A 21079-nucleotide genomic window follows, 5' to 3' on the forward strand; every position below is an offset into this window, starting at 1 on the left:
AAGGAGCAAACTACATAGAAATAAATGGAAGTCTGGGAACCACACATGCAGAATAATGTTCAGGAAGAGTGAGGTTTAAGAGAATGTAGGAAATGAGCAATTTATATAATGGCGTGAATGACAATTGTCAAAAAGAGAATGAGTAAAATGTATGAAATTGAAAAATGTTTATTATGGTTTTTTTTGTTTGTTTTTTTTTCTATTATTGTGTGTACCTATGTTTTTGTCTACAATGTAAAAATGTAATAAAAATGTTAAAAAAGGTAAGCAAGTAAGTATAGGCTTTTCACGCATATCCTCCAATATGGCCCTCCAGCACCCAAGTCCAGCCCCAAACTTGAGGCATCTAGACTACATTTAGGGATTTTTCTGTGTCACAGATCTGGGAACTTGTCATCATGTTTACTAACCTTGAGAATGAGTATCTCTTTCTTTTATCTGAATTCATTCTGATTCCAGGGTTGTTGCAATGCCGTGTGTATTATAATACTAGTGGTGTCTAGTGAGAAAGACAAGGATTCTGATGCTGTTACTATAGCAACAGACACATGAACTGCTGTATACTATTAATCTGTACTTGCACAAACTAATGCCATCTCTGTAGATGGAGTACATGCATTCTACTCTCCATATATCACCTGCTGCCCCTACTATGTTGTCAGTTGATAGTATAAGAAAACTGCTATGATACAGTTAGCAGTCATATTTATGGCAGATTTTAGTGCTCACTTGTCAGTATTACAATGACACCAAAGATGACCTGAAAAAATGCCTTATTGGATAGCCCCAGGAACAAGGATATATAGAAGATATTAACAAAGGAATACTTGTGTCAAACCTGCTTTTTCTTCCACAGAATGTCCATCAACATCATTTGTATCTGATTGCCAATGGTGCTGATATCTACACAGGCTGCTGATACCCACAAAGGCTGCCTGATGTATGCAGTAGTAGAAAAATATCATCTCTGGGAGGACAAAAGTAGCTTGGAGATGACTTTGTCATTTCAATATGCTGCTGTTGAGCATAATAACTATAGCATATGGTATGGCGCATGTAGTTAAGGACACTCCATAAATAGAATTATGGGGACTTCTTATGGTATATGTGGTGGGCGTCATATCTGCACTGCAAGGTATGGGGAAACATAGCGTACACTAGCAGCATAGAAGGATAAACCCTGACTATGGCCCAGATGACCCAAGTATGATAAGTGACTCAGCTGTAGTGCAGGTAGGGAGGATGGGTGTGTCCATTTTGGTAGGGCATACTCTTTGATGCACCATTGTAAGATCCCTGGTGGAGGTTAAGGACTTGCCAGGTGGTGTTGTACTGCAGAAGGGAAAGGCCGATGGCATAGGAACATACACCTATTGCATGCTAGACTCAAGGTTTACCAAGACATGACTTTGATGGGCATGATACTAACAGGAAAAAAGCACTGCCAGGCAGCAGTATGACATTGCCCCAGGCTCCTCAACCTCCTCAATGGTCATGGGTCAAAATTAGCTTATAGAAAGCTAACAGAACTCTGCTAGATCCAGGGGGTGAGGAGAAGATGTGGGGGTAGCTGATGGTCAGCTGTGGAGAGCCAAAGAAAAACTTAAAATGTGTGGGAAACATACGCATCTGTAGTCATATGAACCCATGATCCAATCTTCATAGCATAACATGCAAGCAGTCCACCAGTGCTGCTGCGCAGTATCCCTTCCAAACCATATCAGCTTGCAATATGGACTGACAGCACAAAAATGAGACTCCTGGGGGGCATACCTCCACAGAACAAGTTCAGACAATATTTACACACCACAAGGATGTTTTGGGGATTATAGAAACACATTAACTAAGAAAGAAGGTGTCCAGGTGGTGGGAATACCTTTGTATTCCAAGTAAACAAGAGTCTGATAATGCAAAGCATTTGCACATCTTTGTGTTTCACCAAAATGGAACTGCATATGTCTGTACAGAAGCTTTGTATTAGTGAATACATGTGGCAGCTAAAGCAACAACCCCACTGGCCATGTTTGTCTTCCACATGATCTACAGTCTCCTGTGGTTCAAGCACAATTTATGTATTTTATTTTATTTTCTTGTTTCAATCAAATTTTGGAATTCTCAAGCATAGTGAGTACCAAAACATGGTTGTGCCCTCAGCAACTTACTAACAACCAAACAATGTAACTGAAGTCAGCCCCATGCATTACAGATTTATTTATTTTTTATTGGTTCTGTTGAAGACTGGAAGATATATTTGAAAGGCAAAAAACAGGGTCACCTACACAGAAGCACACGTTAGAGAGTTGAAATATTCCATGTAAGATTGCCTGTGGGAGATTATCGTGCTGTGGCCCTTGGAGCTAGAATAGGAAGGTATTCCCTACTTGAAAATTTGAAGCACAAAACCCATTTCCGAGGAAATCAGTGTCCCCATAATTCTAGTCTGTGTAGAAAAAAAAGACTATAGCTAATCAAAACCCTTTCTTAGGTTTACTAAATTGAGCCATTGGGTTACACAATTGCTTATCGATCAGACTCCATTTCTTTATCGTTGTGTTGTAATCAAGGTGGAATCCATGTTAACTATGTAATATAATGCCACAAGTTGAAATAAAGCCAAGGAACTCACTTTCCATGACCTCTTTTAGCTGCTGGAATAATATAGAGAAGAGAAAGCTTGGTCTAGAGCTTATAATTTGCCCAGGAACAAGAGATTTACTTGTTGAGACAACTATAACATATTTTCAGATGTGTAACACCTTACCAGAGGAAAGGAAGGGGAAAATATTGGTTATGCGGCAGAAATAGCTTGAAATGTTGCCCATTTAGTCCTGAGGAGACAGAAAATAACACTACTGATATAAAGTGATTTACTTGTGCAGCATTTCTTTTCTAAATCATCATTGCTTTATGAGAGCGTAACTGTGGGCCACAGTTAATATGAGAGGAGGGGGCTAAAACATAACTGCTAACTTAGTAGGTCTTCCTGTCTCTTAGCAGGCAAATGCTTCCATTTATTATCAGCATGGTTCAGTGTGACTTGGCTATGGTTTGCAAGATAATGAATTCTTATCAGAACTGTTTCAGAGTCTTGTGTGTCTGCAATGTAGAGACACTATATTGCTCTTCACGCAAATACCTGTTATAAGCTCAAAAGAACAGAAATCAGTATGCAGTTTTGCACTTAAGTTCTGACTCTGGATGGACCAGCACAATTTCTGTTTTGGGCACTGTGAAATGTATTTAAACAAGACACGTTTTAAACATAGCTTGCTCCAGTGGTGTAGATGGATAAAGCGCTGACTACACTCCTGCTGTCCTGAGCTTAAGTAGGGGCTTGGGTGGCTGACAAAGCTGGTAGGGGAGGAAGAGTATTCTCATACTTGGGGGAAGGGAGGGCGGAGCAAGCCATAGAATGAAATAATCCAGTAGAAGATTAATGGCAATGCAAATTCTGGCCTTGGGGCAGATGTTTTCTTACCAAGACATTGCTGGTAGCCTTCATAATAGGTCTGTGTGAAACATGTAGCAGCACTGGGAAGTTCCTTTGAGCCTCTGCAATGATGCAGTTCATATGTTCCCCCTACCTGGTGGGAGAGTCTGGGATCAATAGAAATGCCCTTACAGCTGGGATACTGGCAGGAGCAAAGGCAACCCTCACAGCTGTCTGAATGGTGGCCACTCCATATGGCTGTCACCCACTTGGCTGTAGGAGGACCCTTGCCACAAGGGAAAGAATACATTCAAGTCAAATATGGGAAGAGTTGGTGGTCAGTAGTCACAGGGGCAAAAAAGAACCATGGAAGCAAAAAAATATTTTAAACATATAAACCCTATATTTAACTGCAATTGTGGGATAATTAATATATATGTTTCATTGTGTCCATAGCAAAGCCACAAAAATGGAAGTTTAAACTCTTAAAATTCATAATTTTCCAAGTACTCATTTGGTTCTTCATCCTTATTTTTTATGTTACAAAGTTGCTACAGTAAGAAAATGACTTTCACTGCTTAAAATATGAAACACTACATAGTTCCATAAGGGGAGTTTATGCATACTTTCTTGGCCCTATGTGTGGATAAATATCAAGGGCATTTAGCTGGCTATGGACACCATGGTGTATCCTTATGATTTTTGCACACAGATTTAGTTTACTTCACTCTGTCTAAATTTACCTGATGTTTTTAATAATATTTTAGTGATGTATGCATGCACTAACGATAACCTCGAACTAAATCCATACAAAGATTCTTAGGTCAGTAACACCACAGGCCCAAATATCAGTGTGTGTGTCTTTCGGCTTTTCCCGGTTAGGGGTCGCCACAGCGGAACTCCGGTCCGCTAATGATTGGCAGTAGAGTTTTACATGCTGACTTGCCGGGCCTAACGCACAACCTTCAACGAAGGAACGCCCATTCACGCATGTCGTCACACAGTAGACGCTTTAACTGAGAATCGAACGGCCAACGTCTAACTATGAGGCGACAACGCTACCGCAGCACCACCACCGCAGTACAGGCCCAAATATCAGTACATTTTATTATTGCAGAAAATATGAATATAAAGCTACTGCTTGACCTCTTCTTGATTTTTGGTCCTTCGAAAGTCAGTCCTGTAATTAATCTGCAGATGTTGAACAGTATGCTTTGGGTGTGTATATAAATCCCACTATGGAAGAGAAGTGTCTGAGCACATGTATACATGCCCATGTACGTATGTTTGCTTAATATTAACCAGATTATGTAGGTGGAATCCCTCCTTCCTCATTTTAACTGGTTAGCTTTGTTTGTCATGTTATTTTAGCCATTCACTCTCTTCCCTATCCTCTTCCTTACTACCCACTTTAATCCTACTTACATCTTCTGAATTCCTTGATTTCAGTCCTTCAGGCATTTAACCTCCATTATTCTCCTTCTGTTTTGCTCTTGCTATCCTTTTTACTGCTTTACTTTATTCTATGGCCTGTAATTTTAGTTTGACCATATAACCTTATTGTCTATTATAGGTTCATACTAGGCTATCTGCCCTAGGGCATTTACAAGCCTAGCCAGAGTGTGTTTGGCTTTCGCCACCCATTTTAAATTTATTTTGCTATGCCCTTTTTCGAGGTTAGTTTACTGTGCCTCTGTCTAACGGTGACACAGAAGTGATACCCGGAGTAAATCTATGATCTCCCATCCACTCATCAAGATTCCTCTTGAAGAGAGTCAATGAGGGACTCTGCCTAACCTGGACTGGGATTTTATTCCAGAGTGAAGGGAGCCTCTGGGTTATGAATCTGTCCCTTCAGCATGTCCTATTTATTTCAGTGCTGAGGTTCAAGTCTCTCGAGCGCGTAGCTCAATGGGATTTGGATTTTCTGAGGTGCAGCATGTCCATTAATTCCGGGTTGGACATGGCTTTATACGTCAGGCACAAATTGCCTCTGAGCAGGCGGTATGCCACTGAGTAGAGCTGGAGTTTCTTTAACCGGGCAGCATATGGCATCTGTTTGAGCCCTTTGATCCTCTTGGTGAGGTACTTTTGGGGTCTTTCCAGTTGCTGCAGCGGTCTGGTAAGGTACATCCCAAAAGGGGCATTGTACTCAATTATGGGCCTGATGAGGGATGAGAAAAGAGGCACGATGACCTCCCCTGATCTAGATGTGAATCCCTTCATGATTAGGTGGGCTATATAAAATGTTTTTCTAACCACTTTGGCCACGTGGTTGTCGAATGAGAGATTGCTATCAACTTGGGTCCCCAGGTCCCTAATTACTTCTTCCGTACTTAATGGATTACCATCTATGTGGTAATTTGTGGGCACTTTGTTTTTGCCGAAGGGGATGACTATACACTTTTTGGCATTTAGCTTGAGGCCATGGCTCTGGCACCAGTTGTCTGTTTCTATGAGGCCATTTTGTAGGATGCTTGTGTCGGCTGGCATGTTGTCCCTCCTTTCATTCCCTACTTACCCTCTTATGTTCACTTTTCTCATCTCATTGCTCTTCCGTCCTGAATGTTTAATTAAGTCCAGTCCTCTGCATACCTGTTTCTTCTATGTTTACTCAAGTGTTTATCGTATTCCTCTCCTCATTGACAGCTGCAGCGTTTGTTATATACTTTGCTTCTATTGTTTGAATTTATTTAATTTTCATTGCATTTTATGACTGCATATTTTTTAAATCAACGAACTACTTACCCCTTGGATTAAACATTAATATTTGTGCAGCATTCCAGCCATGTTGGCCTTGTCTTGATGCTACTGTAAATGTCATATATTTTATGATAGTGTATCTGAGTCTATCTTTTAATTAACAGTTTGTAGCCGAAATTGTCCAGTGAGTGAAGTCCAAGTAAAAAAACCTGCACTGAATGGATAAAAATGCAATTTGACGTGTAGTTTGGAAGTTAGATATTGTAGAACTAGATGCTGGAATTTTTCTCCCCTGACCAATAAAGTAAATGATCCTGTCGCATCCAGGGGGCATATCTGCTGCCAAAACATAACAAGTAAGTAAATAAATAAATGTATGAAAACTGAAAAAAAAAATCTTTTTTCTACGGCAGACGGTGCTGTAACAGTACATTCTGGCACCGTATACTAGTTGCAGACAGCCATCCAACCGTAATGCCTATGTGCGAGTTATTTCTTTCTTTATTCACCCCCCCCCCCCCCCCCCCACACACACACACACACAAAAAGGATGGAATTACATACACCTCTCGATGCCCGTACCATGCCTGGCTAATTCAGACTTCACCCTCAAGTTATTGTTGTTGTTATTATTATATGAGGGCTACCTACCATGATACAATTATATCGTATGAGCGCTAGCTAATGTAACAATTAACCTTTTCAATGCATATTTTGTTCCCTAGCTGTCCTTAATCTTTTGAAGATCTGCCTTTCCTCCTCTTCCTTTCTTTCCAAACATCTGACTTGGGCATACTTTTAAATCCTGTCAGCTATGAAGCAAACTTTTTGTTGCGCATGCCAGGAATACAATGAAACGGATGGTGGTGGCCAGGTTAATATCCTTCAATTCCTGTGGAATGCCAAGCATTTCAAAAGCCATTAAACATTCGGCTGTTTACGGCACATTTCGGCATCTCTCGGCTGTTTTCCCTGAGGACTTTGTGAAAAAAAAGCAGAGAGTAACCCTTCCGAGGAGTTTTGAAATAGACAGAGCCTCCAAGGGATTGCACTAAGAATAAAAAACAACTTTTTTTCCTGGACGGAAGCCTTTTCTGGCAGCACTCACCTGGGAAACTGATAGAAACGACTGGCTGAAGGAAAACAGACGCAAGAGTTCTGTGACAGGCAGTAACTTAGGGAACAGGTATCTGTCTTCGCAGTGTTTAGTGGGCATGGCTGAAAGGATACCTGTGACCTAGGATCGAGACTACCACTTACCTTTCCACGCATCGGTAGGCATTTTTTTAGTGAATTTTGTAAATATGCAGTAGGCATAACCTCCGGGCATTGTGAGTGTGTGTCTGGGAAGAGGGAAGTGTGCAGCTTCAGGTTTAGGGAGGGAACACATGAAGTTACCACAGGAGATAAGTTTCAGATGTTGAGTAAGCCTACTTCGGAGAGGGGAGGGGAGCTGTTTGGGGGATTTTGCAATCCAGAGTGCTCCCAAAACACTGTAGATTGGGAACGTTGCGTGAGGTTCAGCATGAAAAGTGTCTGACTGACGGTGTGTGAAAAATTGCTTACTGCTGACTAATCTGTTGTTTAAATTCTTTTCAGCGATTAGTCTTCCTTTGTGGACGCTGCAGACTGGGTTGTATCAGTAATACTGCCTGGAATGCTACTCTTGTAAACCTTCAGGCGCAGGAGAGAAAGGTGTCGCGTTTGTGGACTAAAAGTTTCAACACCTCTACTGCAGTGGAGTAATGGCGACCGGTGGGTTTAAGTCTTCAGGAGGCACCGACTTTTTAGAGGAATGGAAAGCAAAAAGGGAGAAGATGCTGCGGGCTAAGATGAACCAAATGAATAACGCGAATGTCCCCAACAGTTCAGCAGGCAGTGTTAATCCCAGTGGTAATGGGGGAGCGCCTGTCGGGAGTGAGGTGAATAATAATGCCAATCCGGATAGGGGGCTGACCGGTCCCGCAAACTGTGTGTCATCAGTTACTTCGTCTTTGGCACGACCTCCTTCATCATCCTCTTTATCTGTGAGGAGAAACGAAGAGGACGGGGAGCAGCTCAGACCAGCGGCAGACCTCGGGGGGAAAAAGACTGTGGAGAGTAGGAACCCTGCTGACAATGAAAGTGGCAGCGAATCGGTGGATAAAGAGGGCTCCCCAGCATCGGGGAAGGGGAAAGACAAAAATAAAAGCTCGGGACCTAGTGCCAGAAAAGGAAAAATAGAGAAGAGGAAACTACGGGAGAAAAGGAGATCAACAGGTGTTGTGAGCCTTCCATCTGCTGAGGTGGGTGTGTTTTTGTTTCAAGGCATTTTATATCATGTTGATGATGTTGTGATATGATATCTTGCTGCAAAAGATCTTAACTCCTTCCCCAAAGAACTAATAATAGTTTTGCCACCCAATTAATGTGGATATGGGATGGTTAGTTTTTGCTATATATAGATACACCTCTTAAAACTCTACCTTTCTACTGAAACGCTTTGTAATGGACAGATTTCTCACCTTTTAACGTGTGCTGCAGTGTACAACACAATTATTTTTTTTTCTCATGTTGGTTGTATGAACACATTTGCTTTCACATACGTTTACACCCCCCCCCCAAAAAAAAAATAGTTTTAGAATGCTTTTTGTTCTGTATTAAGGGACTTATCTTTTTTCTAAAATCGTTGTCTTACACTTTACGCTACAGTTGTATTAGATGGCAAAGGCCTAACTGAAATACCATACTTTAAAACGTTCTTTGCAATGACATGTCTTGTAAACTGCAGAGTTGATATCAGAGTGGTTTGTCAGTCATTCTTTGTAGAGAACCAATTATACCGGCAGTATCTCTCTTCTTTCATATGGACGCAAATATGGTTTTAGTATTCTAGTGCTGTCTTGCCATAACATAGTATTCGGATGCAGATTTTGGTCACCTCCTGGATGGAGGTGGTGTCTGTCTTTGTTTTTGTATAGAACGTTTTCTTTTAGAGCTGTTGTTTTTAATAGCTGGACTTCTTTTAATTTCCCATGGGTGTGCTGACATTACCCCCCACTGCAGTAGCTTTGCACGATTGTTGTCTAAACCCTAGTCCTGCATTTCGAGTGGTCCGCCCAGTAATTATAGTACAACTGCTTCCGAGTTTTAAACCAGACATACTATCACTTAATATCACTTAACAAATTTGTGTGCTTTTTATACACCTGCCAGTTAGAGAATGAGTAACTTGTAATTTCAAAAGTTTGAATTTAATATCAAATCTCCTATTACACTGGGGTTTGCAGCTCCATCCATATTTTTTATTGTTGCCACCTGTTTTAACCTTGCATGCTGCTGGCAAGCTTTACATTTATTGATGGCCAAGAGGTCTGGCAATTATTGCTGATTTTGCTGTCCCCCCCCCCCCCCCCCCAAATTAATTATACACTAAGTGCAAGTGTCCTACAAGTTCATTAACTGAATTACCATACTCTGGTGGCATACACGGGCATACACGTGAACTGATTTGCTGCTTTCAGAGTGGGTGGGACAGGGTTTGTTTCACTCCAGTACTCTCCCTCAAAAGGCCACACAACCTCCAGTTCTTACACTTACAACCACTCTCACTGCTCATCCATAACTGTTGAGTCCTGTCACTCTACCAGCTTAGCTCATTTCCATATTTTCATCTACATAATCCAAAAGCACAACTTAATGTTCCACTTTTTTATGTAATCTTCCCACTATCATTAATAATGCTGTTTTATCTTCGGTTACTGGTGCATTAAAATTAGTAACTGGGTTAACAAGCTAAATCCCTTGATCCACTCCTATTGTATATAATATTACTACTGACAGGACTAGCTCCCCGTTGTGTGGTAACTGTAACTTACCACTGCTAACTGCTGCACCTCCCAGGTTTTACTTAAAATTTGCTCTGTTGTGTATCTTCATCTTTGGATCAGTAAAATCAGGGGATGTTAAACAATACCCTGGATCACAATTATACAACCTTTTGTATAACCAGAATAAATACTGGTCATCATTCTACAAAAATATCACCTTTCATTCCTAGTTTTGTTTTTTTTTGTTTTTTTTTTTTTTTTTCCTTCCTTCGTCAGAATGAACTCGGACTACCTAACTTGGCAGAAGCAGTCTAAATTGATAAACAGTCCATAACTGACAAGTGCATATTGCAAGAAGATCTGGACATTCCAGGTATAGTTGAAACACTGCAAGAAGGGGAAGCTTGCTAATGTGAAGCTGTTAACCAGAAAACAGATCTGGAGTGAAAGCTGGATTGTGCATTTTGCTGTCTAAATCTCCTCTAACTTACCATTATCTTTGTTTATTAGCTTAATAAGTAACAAGGAAGATAAAATTAACTATCCAGTTTGGATTAACACACCAGTTTGTATAGGAGTCCAAGATGTTTCCCTTCACAATCTAACTAAACCCTTTTTGCAGAAATATCGTTGGATATTTTCTGCTGCTACTCATCGCTGTTGTTGGAGACTTAATGTAACTGGTTAGGTCCAGCAAAAAATCAATTGAAATCAAATACTTTTTCCCTACACTGTTTTGCTCAAAATATTACTTCTCAAGTCCGAATCCACATAGGAGTAAACAGCCCCTTGCTTTAATGTATTTACTTTCACCCCCAGAAGTGTAGTACCTAATTCATTTGGTGATCATTGCAAAGTCCTTTACTTTATTGTCTTACAAATACAAAAAGGCAGAACAGATTCTAATCAAAGGCATATCATTTCGTGAAATTGAAATATAGCTCCTCCTTGAACTAGACAACATTCACTAGCAACAAGTTCAGGAGTCCAAGCCTGTACCATATTCTAGATCATTTTTATGGCCTACATTGCTTGTTAATGACAGTTTGTCACAGTTAAGGGTAGACAGCAGAATGGGGGCAGCTGCCCATGATGCAGAGGATTTAGGTCTTCGGCTGTTAAGGAATTGCTTCCTGTTTCCAGAATACAGGGTTTGGTTCTTTCCACCTCCATTTGCTGACTGGTATTTTGTGAATCGGAGCAAATAACTTAGACAGTACTTCTTGATTACCTGTGGAAGAGGTCACTTGTATCCAGTGGACTTACCTAGTCAAGAAGTCTATGCAAATAAAACAAACTGAAGATGTAGGAAGACCACTGAAAATATAAATGATGATCAATTTATGATTCTCAGTAAGGTTTACAGACTATACCACTGACTTCTTATAGACATGGGCAGAACAATTGCTTATGACTTCCCAGCCTAAGCTTTTGTCAAACTGTCAAGGAACTTGCAGGCCAGGAAAAAAACAGTAATTCATCAGGAACAAATGTGAATGTGTAGTAAAACCTAGTATTGTTAAAAGGAATGCATTGTAATATTATATTACATACTTGATTTTTGTCTCTTTTTCATGTGTCAGTCACCCTTTAACTTGGTTATATTCTCAAGAGTGCAAGAAAAACTTCATGGGACTTGTTCTTTTCCAAGACCTTGCACTCCTCATGTCTTCTTGTGTTGCCCTTGTAATTGACTTAATTTCTTTCTTACTTTTAAAATGGCATCCTCACATATGTCCTATTATCCAGTCAGTGCCACTAACTAAAAATCAAATCTAACCACCGCCATGAATATGTTGTCAAATGTAGTCAACATGTACACTGACAGCTAGAGATCCTTCCCTTTTGACATGCATGATACTGGTTTACCATTGGCTATAATACATTTACCACAATATGTACAGTAACTAATCCAACATATTCTAATATGGAAAACAAAAGAATATTAATGGGTGGCATATTAATTAACCTTGGGGTCTTTGGAGCTGTTGATAGATCTGTTTTGCTTAGTAGGCTCCAACAGCTTTCTTTGGAGATGGATCACTAATCTGGTTTACAACTACTTGTTAGAACATTCAGATACTTTCCCTCAGGGTCCACTAGAATCCATTATATGTTTTGGTATTTGTCAGTTTTGGTATTTGTCAGTTTATCTTTCTGTAATGGTATATGTTGTCCTTTTTGTTGTTTGCAGGTGATTTACTTTAAAAGGGCCACCACAACTTGCAGGGTCATCTAAACTCAGCTACAGTCTGACCACAGTATGATATGTCGGGGGAGAAACTAAACTTCTGACTGTAAATGCAAGCAAAGCCATTTGTGTTAATTTGAATTCTGCAAAACTTAAAGGCATCCAACACATTCTGTGTCTCTGCAGTTAAACAGATTCACAGTTCTGTGGTTTGACTGCTCTTTCAAGTTTCATGAGAAAATTATTTGAATTCCTCATCCAGCTAAAGGCTTGCTGCACTATTTCTCATTTGCTGACCTATGACCAACAAGGACCACTAACAGAGTTCTTGTCCTCAAAGTAGTGTGTGCTCTTCTATCATTGGGTTAAGCTCTAACAAAAGTTTAGTAACTTTTCAGATTGCCATTAACATAATTTGCTGGTTCTTGTCCCTGTCACATAAGTTTAAACACTGTTGTCTAACCTTTAGAACCTCACGATTGCTGCCAGATCTGCTATGTCATTGATAGCAAATAAGCCCTTCTACAAACATTACTGTCCTCCTGTATTCAAATAGTTTAATTAGGATTTCTTATTGTTTTGAGAGCTACTCCTTCATATCTTAACATTAGTAAACAAGACCTTCCATACCACACCTTGGCCAGGGACTGAACCCTGCCCATGATACCCTATAAATCATGAAAATATGTTAATAAAACTGGATTCCAACTCCATTATATCAGACACCATATTTCTAGGAGACTTTATTTCCATAAATTGGCACATCTACATTGCTACAGATAATGTGATGAATATTTAATCACTAAACTCTCAATAAAATAGTACCCCTCCTGCATTAAAGGCCCCTCCTGCATTAAAGGCATCAACATATTCTGTCTTGTCTTAGACATAGCTCCTGTCTTTTGCTTATGCATTGACATACCCAAACTGGTCATATCCGATTACAGCATCTTCTATTCATCCTACATCAGGCTTCTACTAGAATGTAGTGTGGCTTTCAGTGTACAGTTTGAAATGACAAACTAATCCAACTTGAAAGTCCCATTTTTTCATAGAGTATGAGCTCCTTTCATTACCAAGAGACTCTATAAGTCTCTTCTCTTTCCTGTCCTCTACAGATTCCTACAAGCAATCTCTGCCTGGCCTACAAAGCTGTAAATGACCCTGTTCTGTCAGATGTGCAGCCTAACTGCAAAAGTGGTAGTAAAACACAAAAAAAAGATCAAGAGACTTAAATCAATGTTGTAGCATAAATAGGACTTGGTGTGACAGTTAATTGTTCCAAATAATTCCTCAAGTCTGGAACGTGATTCACTTTCTATAAACCAAAGCATGTCCCTCACTATCTTAAAATCTGACTTGTTTGAATGGATGGGGAAACTGCACATTTCATGCAGGCCTCGCCTCCCATCTATTCTGGACAGTGGGAATAAATGGTTTGGTATGCGAGTGGGACTGAAGTGGATAAATGTTAAAAGCTTTGAGGTAATTTGCACAGATGCAAGGAGTAGAGGTGATGAAGATGGATGAGATCTATAGTTCAGAGTAATGGTGAGTGTGGAAGAGAGGTGAAGAAGAGATTACAGGCAGGATGGAGTGGGTGGAGAAGAGTGTCAGGAGTGATTTGTGACAGACGAGTACCAGTAAGAGTGAAAGGGAAGGTCTACAATAGGGTAATGAGACCAGCTATGTTATATGGGTTGGAGACAGTGGCATTGACAAAAAGGCAGGAGTTGGAGCTGGATGTGGCAGAGTTACAGATATTAAGATTTGCACTGGGTGTGACAAGGGTGGACAAGATTAGGATTAAGTATATTAGAGGGTCAGCCCAGGTTGGAAGGTTTGGAGACAAAGTCAGAGAGGCAAGATTACATTGGTTTGGACATGTGCTGAGGAAGGGATGCTGAGTATATTTGGAAAAAGATGCTAAGGATGAAGCTACCAGGTAACGGGAAAAGAGGAAGGCTTAAGATGAGGTTTATGGCTGTGGTGAGAGAGGACATGTAGGTGGTTGGTGTGATAGAGCAAGATGCAGAGGACAGGAAGAAATGGAAAGAGATGATCCGCTGTGGCGACCCCTAACAGGAACAGCCAAAAGAAGATAATGCACAGTAGCAACGTGTGAACCTAATCCGTGGAGACCATCCAGTCCCTAGCCAACCATCTACCCACTTCCTCTCCATCCTTAACTCTTCCTCATGACTCACCTCCTCGCTCCTTTAACCTACAAACAGTATCCACCTCCTATATTCGTACCCTAATAAAAAAACTGAAACCGTCCACCCTTGCGGCCGATAGTCTCCCAGCGGAATACCTCCAATTAGCCTCTGATGTCATTGCCTATCCCATATCAATTTTGATTAACAGATCCATAACTGAGGCCACCATCCCCCCTATTTGGAAAATTTCGTACATCATTCCACTTCATAAGGGTGGCTCCTCCACTGAAACATCTAACTACAGGCCTATCGCAGTACTATCTCCAATAGCCAAAATTTTGGAGCGGTGTATTCACAAACAACTCCTACACTACCTCACCATCAATAATCTACTGTCCATTACCCAGCATGGTTTTCGCCCCCATCATAGTACTACCACTGCCCTCCTTTCCTTTGTCGACTCAGTAAATAGCAACCGCAACAAAAAACTTATATCCTCTGCACTCTTTCTTGATCTATCAAAAGCTTTCGACATGGTCAACCACCAGCTTTTACTCCACACCCTGCAAACCCTTCATCTGGACAACTTGGCACTAAACTGGTTCAAGGACTACCTTTCTGACCGGCAACAAGCAGTCCAATGGCAAAATAGTCTATCTCAACTACTCCATAACAACATTGGCGTCCCACAGGGCTCCATACTTGGTCCCCTTCTTTTCTCTGTTTTATAAATGATCTTCACACCATCATCCCCAGAGCCACCTGCATCCAATATGCGAACGACTCTACCCTGATCTGCTCTGATCTTTCTCTCCAGAAACTTCAAGCAGCCACCCAACAATGTTTTGCCAAAGTTGAAAAATGGTTCTCTGACCTGAAACTCATACTAAATCCAACTAAAACCAAGTTACTTTTATTCTTCCCCTCGTCTACCACTTCCTTAGCCCTAATGTTGCAACTAGCTAATCCTAGCTCCTTTTTTGTGGAATCCTCTAATGGCACCATCATAGAGCCCGTCTCCCACACCAAGCTATTAGGTGTCACTATTGACCATAAGCTCAAATTCGATCTCCACATTTCCCAAACCATTAAATCTGTTAACAAGAAACTAGGTTCAATGTACAGAATCAGGAACTTTCTTACTCCTCACGCAAAATTAACCATTGCCCATACGCATCTCCTTTCCACGCTACTATACACCTCCCCGATATTTTCCTTCCTTAATAAACATGAGCTCAATAACCTTTCTACCACCTACCATCACATAGCCAAATTCATAACAGGAACACCTTATCGTACACACCATTGCCTAAACCTCAAGAAACTCCACTGGTTAGAACTGCCCAATCTTCTTAAATTTAATCAACTAACGGAAGCATTCAAAATAATTAATCAACCTGGCAAAACCCCCTCACTGACCAAAATCCTGACCCCCTACACCAACTTAAGTTCCCTTCGGTCATCAAATAGTATTCAAGTACTAACCATCAAATCTAACAATACAGGCGGCGATGCTCTTTACGCTAACTCTATTGGAAAACTATGGAATTCCCTTCTAAACAACCTTAGACTCATGACTTCACTCACTCTATTCAAAAACAGTCTTAGAGAATATTTCAAATCCCGCTGGTTATGCCCATGTCCAAACCCAGATTAATTCCTATAGGTCTCACAGTATCCTACTCACTTCTCTCTCACAAACTATTATCATTGAATTTACTTCCTCCTTATGTACCTATGTCATGTGACCAATTTAACCTATGATTTTTCTCTACTAGCATGTATATACTGTCGTTTTACTGTTTTCTTATTCTTTACAATGTAAGATTTCTATCAAATTGTAGTGTTTAACTTTCTTATTATTGGGAGCTTTTCTCCCCGGGCCTCTACTGAAAAAGGATATGTATCCAGCTAGACTAGCCCGGTCAACAAATGTAAAATAAATAAAAAATAAAATAAATAAATTTTATAGGTAGGTACTAGGCTATGGGCCCAAGGGCCTACGTAAGCCTAGCCAACACGGTTCCCTGGCTTACGCCACCCAAGAAAGTTATTTTCTTGTGCCACTGTCGAGGAGAGACACAGAAGTGATCCCTGGGGTGTATTTCCTATTTCACATCCACTCATCAAGGTTTTTCTTGAAGAGTGCTAATGAAGAACTTTGCTTGACAAAGACCATACTTTTTATTTCTGCTACGTGTGAAAATAATTTCAAGAAGGTGGTTCTTTTTAACTGTAATCACCTTAGCTGATGCATGAAGTTTCATTTAGTCTACACGTGTGCTCTAAATGACAGTTTACTTCAACTTGACTTTGACCTGACCTGATGATGATGATCATAATGACAAGTAACTTCATGTCCACCAGAGGTAATTTGTTGGTGTATCTGAAAAGTCCTGTTGTCTGCAGCTGCCTTCAAGATAAATAGCAAAAGTGACTCAAGGTACCCTTGTGAACTTGTTCACCTTAAATAGTTTACACTCCACTGAATGTTTCTACAGTTTTGAGTTTTCACTGTTGGTTGAAATTCAGCTGTCAAGTCTCTACTCATTTTTTTTTTCTTTTTTAGTATAGAATCAGTATCTATTATGTTCCAGTTTGTTTTGCTTTTCAGTGAGAACAAAATCTGTACCCTTTTGTGCTGACATTTTCTCTCTTTTTACTGATTTTTAACCTGGGTCATTGCAGCCTTGCTCCCAGTTTAGGTGTGTGTGTGTGTGTGAGTGATTGCATTTACCAATGGGAAAACCCCATTTTCAGCTAAGGCTTGGAGAGAGAACCTCAGTGAATACAAATATAACAAACTAACATGATGTAATTTATCCATACAGAGAAGAAAAAAAAAATACAATTCATATAAAGCAGTAAGGAATTTCTTTGAAAGTGGATGGAAAAGTGTATGGCATTTCAAGAATATATTGATTAGAAATAAAGAGAAGTGGTAGTTTTATATGCAGTTTTAGAAATTGGTAAAGTATCTTGTGGTTCTTGCCTGCCAGTTGGTGTTTTTGCATACTTCTTACATGATTTGCTAACTCTTTGTGCTTAATTGAACTGATTTTAAATGTGTAATCGGGTTTTGTTTGTAATGCATCTTTTCATTGGCATGTGGTAGTCCCAGCAGGAATAAAAATCTTACAGGTAATGTATGCACTTTGCTTTTGGTTTAAAAAAAAATGTGGTAAGTGACAATACAGTAACCAGAAAGTGCTCATTCTTCTGAGTGAGTAGGGTTGTTGTTCATTTTTGAGTTGAGATTGTAAACACAAACCAACAACTCATTTGCCATGCTGCTTATGTATATTATCACAATAGAGCTGCACTGTGTTTTTGCTACCAGTTGATCCCGTCTTGTAACCACATTTGAGAAGTGTAGATGTTTTTCAAGTATCTATAAGACTAAGTAAGTGAAGAATGTAATGTCACTGTTCCTGGCTCAAGAGCGCAAATGGAAAAAGGATGGCTACTGATTTTTAATTTAGTGTATGGTGTATTTTAGTTGTGTGTAAACAGTCCTATATCTATAGTTTGAAATATTATCATTATAACTATCCCTTTCTGTGCGCCAGATGTACCAATAACTGGCACCCACCTTTTTCCACAGGTTCCCCAAATCTGTAGCACTGTAAATGCTTTTAACATTTTGTCTGCCACTTTCAAGTCTGAAATAACATATGCAGAGTATGAAAAACTGTTTCCTAGTTGTGTATTTTAATGCCGAGTACTAATGACTGTGATGTGATATGCTTTGAATGTTTATGCAGTCTTGTTGCTTGGCTAAAATACTAGGACATTTTTGTCCATTTTTAAAAATAATGAATGCAGGTCTCTTTTGACGCATCAGTTTTTTGTTGCATGCTCTGCTGGCTTACTTTATATTCTCCTGTGCACTTACGCTAAACATTGCAACTGTGTGTGTACATGTTACACAATTTCATTAGATTTTAAATTGATGCTGTGCAGGTTTTCAAATTGCCATCTTTCCAAGCTACATACATTTTGGGGAGTATACTTGCAAAGAAGTTCCATCCACTGTGCCTGTGTACTTGTTTGCTGTAAAGGATTGTTCACTTGCCAGCAGTTATATGTGCTGCAAAAGGTGGAATGGTGCCTTCATAATGAGATTTTATCCATGCAAGGATACACACGTTTGTGTGCTTAGCAGTATTGCTCATGATTTGTCTGTGAGCTCAAGTTAATGGACAAGCAACACAAAATTGTATTTGTTTGTCATAAGAATTTTACATTTTATCGTTTGACATCATGTAAGGTGTTACTAAGCTGAATAGCAACATGCTTGTAACACTTTTGACATAGTCCTCAGTATTTCACTAAATTTTAACCTTTGTCTTGCATGTACAGACCATCAGCATCCCTAAGATGTAACTGCTTTTAGATACTTTTCTTTTTAGTAGTCCTCTGCTCCTCCCTTTGAATATTTTGTTGTGTATTTGTAATGCAAGTGTGATCCTTCATTTTATAGATTCTTATTCATTTTAGGTAAACTTTGACGTCCCCCCTCCCTTACTGTTGCATCCACCATGTTGTAAATCCTGAAGGTGCAACCCTTCTATTTATATAAAAAAAAAAAAAAAAAAAGTCACTGCATTTCTTCCAGTGATTTTAATATTGCTGTTTTCAGTCATGTTAAAAAAAATTGGTAACTTGTGTGATTTGTAGCAAAATGTTCTAGTTATTACATTCTGTGAATATATGCTGTATTTTACTTTAGAAAGTCAGATGTCAACACTATAAACTGAAGTTTTATTTACACTTATGATCAAGTGATGTGATAGCATTTGCATTGCAAGGTTCGACAGTTATATTGCCTCTGTGCTTATTTCAAGGTGGGATAACTGTTTAATTTGAAGACTCTAGCTGTTTAGTTGTTGGCTTCTTGTGTGCTTGTACCATCTGTATATTTCACATTGTATATATTGTTTTGGAGATGGAATGAAGATGCTACTGTGAATTTCAAACTGGATGTCAAATGTGTCATGGGGCATACAATTTTATAAGAATGAGGGAAATTTGAATGTTTTGAAGGTTAAGTTTTACAGAGGCAGTTACCGCCTTAGTTTTTTTTTTCTTGTATGCACATTTTCCTTTGAAAAAAATGCGATACATGAGATCTACCATATTTGAAAAGTTGTTACTAATCTTCATTTGAAAAATGGTCTTGAAGACCCCAACAGCTGTAAATGCTTTGCCCTAATTCTAAAGCCATTCTGGTGTCTTGCTGAAAGGTAGTAGACAGAGATAATTATTGTAATATATTCTGTATGGAGGTTTCATTGCTGGAATGAAATATAAATACTGGACTTGTTTTTGGTATGGCTGACTGGGAAATATGAAAACCCTTAACAGTCAAACTACATTTTTCTATGCTTTTAGAAAATATTATGCCTTTTGTGAAGTAAATAACTTGGCAAAAACAAGCGTGAATATTTCTCCCTGCACTACTTGGGTATCCTGCATTTTAGGTGGCACTGCTGCTGTTTGTTTTCTTTGTTCAGTCTACTTTTCATATTCTTCTCCCAAACATCTGCACTGTGATCTAAATTCAATTCCTGTTTTATTCAAACATGAAGCTACTAGCAGTTTTGGGTGGAAAAGTGTTTTTGTTTAGTGGTACTTTTAAGTAAAATGCACCCGAAATGCTTGAGAAAATGTAGATGTTGTGTAGCATAGGGAGTGTGCTCTGGAAATAAATGAGCCTGCTGCTTGTAAACGTTAATCTTTCTATGAAGAGGATGTCCAGGCTGGTATGTTGCTCACAGAGCTGTGTTTTGACAATCTTTTTTAGAACCCACTTGTAAATGACTTGCAGTATTTCTGAGAATGTTATAGCTGCATGGTAGTGCAACTGTAATTTTTGAAAAGGAATGCAATGTAAAGGGCAGAATTCTGTATTGTATGAACATTGTAGTCACCTTGTTTTATGAGCACATTCATTCCTATATGGTGCAAGGCTAAATGGGGGAAAACATACCAGGTGTTCTGTCCGTTTTTTGGACTACCCAGAGATGGGAGACTTTGAAAAGGGATGAGTTGTTGGTGACCTTTTAGCTGTTGTGCACACTTACAACTATAAACTTCTTTGAACAGGGGAACTGTTGAATAGAGCAGCTGGCTGAATGAAAAGAGGTTATGAACTTAATATAGAAAAAAAATATATACCAGCTCAGAATTGTAGTTATTCTGTTGACCATGTTCTTCTGAAAGGGTCTCTCTCTTAACTTCTGAATGCACTTGTTGCAGCTTGGCTCAATTGAGCAGTTGGCGATATTCTGTCAAAACTGATACATTTTCATATTGGTTAATTAAAGTTGGTACACGTATAACTGCAAAAAATTTAGGCAGTACTCGAATGCATTGTTTTCTGCAGAGATTTAATTTTTAATTATCACTTTTTATAAGGGTTTACCACAGAATTGTGAACATGACCCTGTTATTCTGTTGGCTGTATTAAGTTTTTAAAAGCATTTATGTAGTCCTTTAAATGATCATGTATTACAGTTTAGGTGACTGTGAGTCAGAATATTGAAATTTAAATTCTTAGTATTATTAAGCCTTTGGTATTCACTTGATAATTTTGGAGAATGTATTTGAGGCTTGTTTATCACTGTAATGTTAGTGTTAACATTTTTGTAGCAGTTTTCATGGCCCTAGAATGTAGAGGATTCATTCATTTTTTTTCACCTTCTACATTCTCACTGTCATACTTTTATTTTGTTTGCACAATGCTGTATCCCTGCACTTGTACTTTTTCACAATTTTATATCTG

At 39.3% G+C, this 21079-nt stretch overlaps 1 protein-coding gene across 1 annotated transcript in view; it reads left to right on the plus strand.

The window, feature by feature from the left end:
- Positions 1-7072: 7072 nt before the first annotated feature.
- PAWR (pro-apoptotic WT1 regulator) overlaps positions 7073-21079 on the plus strand; it is a 1695887-nt gene continuing 1681880 nt past the window's right edge. Inside the window, exons 1-2 of the mRNA XM_044087959.1 lie at positions 7073-7407; positions 7733-8418. Coding sequence (XP_043943894.1) covers positions 7879-8418 — 540 coding nt within the window. The 5' untranslated portion in view covers positions 7073-7407; positions 7733-7878. The remainder of the gene's footprint in view (positions 7408-7732; positions 8419-21079) is intronic.

This window comes from Protopterus annectens, chromosome 11.part0 (genome assembly GCF_019279795.1).
Source record: "Protopterus annectens isolate FY-2018-M chromosome 11.part0, PAN1.0, whole genome shotgun sequence".
Lineage (NCBI taxonomy): Eukaryota > Metazoa > Chordata > Ceratodontiformes > Protopteridae > Protopterus > Protopterus annectens.